A 5,921-nucleotide genomic window follows, 5' to 3' on the forward strand; every position below is an offset into this window, starting at 1 on the left:
ATTGTCTTAATGTGGCTGTTAAAATTCAGGTCTGAGTCCTGTTACAATTAAAGGTCCTGCATTAAAAATGTTACTTAAGTAAAAGTTTCATCAGGAAAATGTACTTAACGTGAGTAAAAGTACTCAATGCAGAAGAATCCTCACATTTTAAAAAACTAGTTCTGTCAATCAATTAAGTTTTTAATCATCTAATCATTTCAGCTATACTTGTAGGCTGTTATATTTTGGGGTATTTTAATTTATGATAAAACATGTTTTTGTGTGCAAAAAGCTTATTGTGTAAAGTAACTAACTTTTTATTACCCTCATTAGTCCGGACAATAATGTTTAGTGAACCAGACTTGGACGTAGGAAGAGGTGCAGGGTGGAGTGCTTGAGTGCTGTCCACAGTGTGGAAATCAAGCGCTGCTTTCTCCGACATCTCAGCAGCAGCCTGAGACCAGCGTTTGATTTGGATCAGCATGAAAGCTGCACTGTTCGCAGCCGACAGCAGCGAGTCTGTCACACTTCACTTCAAGTCCATTTATTCCTGCTGCCCCTCATCACAGTCTGAGGATGTTACGAGGGATGTGCTGGTCTAGAGAAATCTGACCAATAATCAGTCCCAGACCAGAGAGCAATATGTACCTTTGTAAGTAATGTAAGATTTGGCTTTTCAGTAGCTGACTTAAATGAACAGAGTGTCCTTAAATGCAACAACAGGGAGAGTTTTCAATCTAGTCTGCGCTTGAAACGGCATTCAGTAGCTGATGTGCATGTAAAACATTTACCTGGCAGACAGGAACACGGTGCGATTGAACCAAACGAGCCCAGAGTCTGTAGCACCATTTGATCCCCATCAGCGCCGCTTAGATTCCTCCTCCTAATCGAGCTGCTGTTTCCATGGTGACGATTGGAGTTTGCGCTTCCCTGAGGATATAATGGATGTGCTTTTGTTGAAGTTGTATTAATAGAGGTTGCGTGTGGAGATGAGATCATTTCAGTGTATTTTTACTCTCCAATCAGCAGCAGCTGAATTTAAAGGTCATTAGATCACAGCGTTCACAACCGGCGCGCTGCACTGGCTTCAGATCAGCTTCTGGTCGCCAGTGTTGTCCTATCGCATGTTAAGGGAACACTATTTTGATTACACCGCAGTTGACTCCCATTCATCAAATTTTGTTAACAAAGTATTTGCAGACACTCATATATGCTGCATACACTTTATACAAACCAATGTATACAAAAAGAACAAGCACAGCCAAATCACCATCTGGAAAACATACCAGTGAGGACGTTTACATGCACATCAACAGTCCACTATTATTCTGAATATGACAATATTCAGAAGTTGATACAGGTCACGTAAACAGCATATTCCGGTTGGATATTCTGAATAAGTCCTTTTTCCGAATAAACAGTCACATTTTTCGAGTAAGACATGTTGGTTATTCCGTTATTATTCGGGTTATAGGGGCATTCTTTAGACAAGTACACAGCGCATTTGGAATAAGCGTCATAATCATGGTTTTTACCGCCGTTTACGGCCTCTCGCCTGTTTACCGCCTATGGTCAGCTCTGTCCGTTGCTATGGTTGCTGTACACAAACCAACCAGTTTGCAAGGCTGCAGTCCCAATAAGAAGGAGAAAAACAGCTACTTTCAAACACTATCAAAGACTTGGATATCCTCAGCTTTTTTGGTAAGTCCACACATTGTTACGTCGACCTTTTCAAGAGGCTGGTTAAAGGAATAAAAGAGGGATCCTGCGTTTGCGCGGTCCAACAAGTCCTCCACCGCTGGAAAACTACATATGAATGGGAATATTGGTGGAATATTCACTTTCATTAGCCATGTAAACAGCTTAGTCGGATATCTTCTTTTTCGGAATAAAGGCAAAAACGGGAATATCATGTGCACGTAAACTTAGTGATTGGTTTTCCTTGCTTTCAGGGTACTACTATATATCTGATTGTACCAAGTGTGAACACAATTATTACTGAATTAATTTGCTAAGGTGATGCAAATAACGTGGAGCATTTGTATTTTGCATGAAGTGTTAACCCTGTTGTCCTCGGGTCAAATTTGACCCCTTTAAAAAAGGTCTATATCTAAAATATGGGTTTATTTTTAACAAAATTACCCCAAAAAATGGATTGTATTCCTTACAATACTTTCATTCCTGACAAAACTCATCTGTACGTTTCTCTGATCTTAACTATTGGTCAAAATAATTCATAATTTCTTCTTTTTTAACTCAAACATCAGGTATAATTCTATACAAATGAGGGTTATCGACCATTAATTCCAAAAAGTACTGGAAAACTAGTGGTAGTAAGGTGGTGTAAGAAAAAGGGACAAAAATGTCAAATTTGCGTCCGTTTTTTAACCCGGGAGGACAACACAACGTTAAAAGAAGAGTTTCACATCTTGTAAAATAGGCTACACATCTTGCTGAAGATGTGGACCACTCATATCTGTCCTTTATGTATAAGACTAGAATAAGCAGACAGTTAACTTAGTTCAGCACAAATACTAGAAACAGTCAAGAAATAGTTTATATTTTGTCCGTCAAAGGGCATATTCTGAAGAAGAAAGATGTGTCAGTAGAGACCATTTCTGAGGCTGGTTAACTGAAGTTTTTTTTTTTTATTAGTTAGTCTGATGTAAAGGTCTGGCAAGGATTACACAACATGAATCAATTTATCTGTCAGGACCTTCAAGCTATTCTACCAGTTCTGCTGAAACTCTCTATTGTACTTCTCTCTGGTCCCTCTCCTCTCCTCCCTATCTGTCCATTCTGTCTCTCTTATCAGTGAGGATGTGTGTAAACGTGGTTTCACCGTCATCATTGACATGCGTGGTTCTAAGTGGGAGCTGATCAAGCCTCTGCTGAAGACACTGCAGGAGTTTTTCCCGGCCGAGATCTGTGTGGCGCTCATCATCAAACCGGACAACTTCTGGCAGAAACAGAAGACAAACTTTGGCAGTGCGAAGTTCTCCTTTGAGGTCAGTGGTTTCTTGTTGATGTTTTTTTTTTCCCAACATACAGTACTTTAGTCTCATTTTAGATTGCATTTTTTTGCACAGCATTCAACCTCACCATAGATTGTCCCTTGGAAAGGATTGTTTGCTAAAGCAGCCAGTGAACTTAAAAGAAATCGCGGTACATTTAACATTAGCAGCTAACGTTAAAAAACATTTCATACTGCTTTGGTTAAGTTTACCGCTAGTTAACATCTCCCATGTTACTGTATCATTACATCTTTTTTTTTAAAGACAAATTCCTGACAATCTTTAAAATAATTCAAAATAATTTATATTCTCATTTCATACATGCGGTTTAATACATATTGTTCTTGTCTTGAAGAAAACTAGCAAAGAGATATATTATATCTGGCTAAATAATGTTACTTTGGTAGATGGTTCCACTAACCAGCTCACTAACATTATTTGAATCTAGTATGTTGAGATGTTCTCTTTTGCAAGTACAAAAAGTGCAAATACAGTACAGTGCCCTACCACTAAATACACCAGTAAAAAAGGGTAATTAGAAATATAAGTTTATGCCTGATTTTAGGAGGCTACAGTAATGGCAGTGGGAGTAACCTGGATGATCCGTCTCTGCTAAAAAACATGCATCTTGCTATTTCTTCTGAATTTCTGTTTGTGTGTAACAGACCAGCATGGTGTCAGTTGAAGGTCTGGCCAAACTGGTAGATCCCTCCCAGCTGACCGATGACTTTGAAGGCTCTCTGGACTACAACCACGAGGAGTGGATGGAGCTGAGAGTCTCTCTGGAGGACTTTATGTCCAACGCTGTTCACCTGCTGTCCAGACTGGAAGACCTGCAGGTGTGGGATGGACAGATAAATGGATGGATGGTCAATGCAGAGATGGATGGATGCATGGTCAATCAAGGGATGGAGGATGAATGGTCAATGAAGAGATGGATGGATGGATAGATGGATGGATGGTCAATCAAGAGATGGATGGATGGATGAATGGATGGAAGGTTTAAAATGATAAGAAGATTCATCCCAATAGGAAAAAGTTGTACTGTGTGTTGCAGGAGGTTCAGTCCAAAAAGGAGTTTCCTGCAGATGTGGAGGGATCTCGTCGGTTGATAGATGAGCACACACAGCTGAAGAAAAAGGTGAGCAAGCTACTGTCAGATCAGTCTGATATAAACTGTAGACATCTAAAGGAATGGCATTTACATTAGCTGGGCTAAAGCTGGAAGACCACTGCGTTAAACATAGGCCTGTAACAATTATTACATAATTGTCTAATCCCAATTTTGTTTGGTTTCTTTATTTAACCACAAATAATTGCCAACATCAGCTAAGGTCCTAAGTTGTAAGACTGTTGATTTGGTTTAGATATGCCAAATTGGAATTATATAAGTGAATATTGGTCAGAATGTTGAGCAAAACCTATGCTAGCAGCAGCTGTCACTTAAAACCATAATTTGTTTGACAAAGTAATGAATACATATTTTTATACACTGAAAGTGACGTTTATATTGTTACTCCTAATTATTCCTGGGACAATTATTTGTACAGCAATGTGTGGAATTGTTACAGCTCTAGTTAAACACAAAGGACATCATAGTTCTCTCATCATTACTTTACATCTTCTTTGAATCATGTTAAGGCACCAAAGTCATTTTTGTACTCTGGCGTAGGTGCTGAAGGCCCCAGTGGAGGAGTTGGACCGGGATGGCCAGCGGTTGCTGCAGTGTATTCGATCTAGCGATGGTTTTTCAGGGAGGAATTGCATCTCAGGCTCTGCTGACTTCCAGAGCTTAGTGCCAAAGGTAAATTCACTCCATCTGGGAAGATAGCCAGCGGATGTGATTCTAAATCAATATCTCTTGAAAATTAACATTTAATCCACGATGCAATAGAGGAAAAAATTCTCCAAACAAGCCCGGGCGTACTTGCTATTTACATTCACACATACACACACAGTTCATACAGTCATTTGAATATTGTGAAGAAAAACTGAGATTTTACCCCCTTTTTACCCTTTAGGAAATCTGGCAGTAAATACCAAACACAATGTAACCAGAGCCAAGGCGATACAAGCTAGGACAATCACTTTTGCTAATTATGAAGACAAATCTTGAGGATTTCACTAAGTGATGCTCCTACAGAACCAGCATTCTGCATATTTCATCATTGTGAACACTAAAAGCACACTATCCCAAATGCATGATGGTCAAGGCCCACAGCTCGATAGCGTCCCTCATAAAGCATTACAAACAGAAAAATGCATTTACATTAATTATTCATATGAATGTATGTCAACCTGATGTCTAGCAAATGTATGTCTTCAGGTGAAGGATTGCCAATGGAGAGATATGTCACTGAAAACCTGCTTGTTCCTACACAACCCACTCGTGCATTCCAGAGGCCTGCAAATAAGCATAACTCTGCCGGGTGTGTCAAAGGATAGACATGATGAAAAATAAAAAAGTTAATTTGTTAGCGGTAAAAAGTTAGCGGTGGTTCGAGTGCATACCAAACTACATCTATGTTTTTCAACTGGCGATGTTAACTGATGCAAAAATGCATCTGCACACGTTAAAATTGTTACAACTTGATTTGGCATGAAGCATCACACGTTGGGATTTCCTGCAAAATATAGTTAGATGTTGTATTTTGGGACAGTTGCACTTACCATGAACTGCGTCATGTTTATGTGTTTTTTTTACTTCATTTTTTTAAAGAAGACAAACAAAAACCATTCGAACTTTGCTCTAAGACATCATAAAAAAGATGATCTTACAATTCCTAATTCTTGCTTTTTGCCAGGTGGCCAGTCTGTTGGATAAGCTCCACTCCACGAGGCAGCATCTCCATCAGATGTGGCACGTCAGGAAGCTGAAGCTGGATCAGTGCTTCCAGCTCCGCCTGTTCGAACAGGACGCCGAGAAGG

General features: G+C 39.5%; 1 protein-coding gene and 1 long non-coding RNA gene across 4 annotated transcripts in view; one reads left to right on the plus strand and one right to left on the minus strand.

The window, feature by feature from the left end:
* The window catches only part of LOC116689087 (uncharacterized), a 7,829-nt gene extending 2,468 nt beyond the window's left edge, over positions 1-5,361 (minus strand). Inside the window, exons 1-2 of the long non-coding RNA XR_004331917.1 lie at positions 5,351-5,361; positions 2,166-2,169 (exon numbers count right to left, since the gene is read on the minus strand). This is a non-coding gene — a long non-coding RNA (uncharacterized LOC116689087). The remainder of the gene's footprint in view (positions 1-2,165; positions 2,170-5,350) is intronic.
* Positions 1-5,921, plus strand: part of kalrna (kalirin RhoGEF kinase a) — a 179,480-nt gene that overhangs the window by 68,421 nt on the left and 105,138 nt on the right. For all 3 annotated transcript variants that reach the window (XM_032515387.1, XM_032515389.1, XM_032515388.1), the window contains exons 4-8: positions 2,795-2,987; positions 3,659-3,832; positions 4,051-4,134; positions 4,666-4,797; positions 5,798-5,918. In XM_032515387.1, coding sequence (XP_032371278.1) covers positions 2,795-2,987; positions 3,659-3,832; positions 4,051-4,134; positions 4,666-4,797; positions 5,798-5,918 — 704 coding nt within the window. The remainder of the gene's footprint in view (positions 1-2,794; positions 2,988-3,658; positions 3,833-4,050; positions 4,135-4,665; positions 4,798-5,797; positions 5,919-5,921) is intronic.

The sequence above is a fragment of the Etheostoma spectabile genome, chromosome 5 (assembly GCF_008692095.1).
Source record: "Etheostoma spectabile isolate EspeVRDwgs_2016 chromosome 5, UIUC_Espe_1.0, whole genome shotgun sequence".
Taxonomy (NCBI): domain Eukaryota; kingdom Metazoa; phylum Chordata; class Actinopteri; order Perciformes; family Percidae; genus Etheostoma; species Etheostoma spectabile.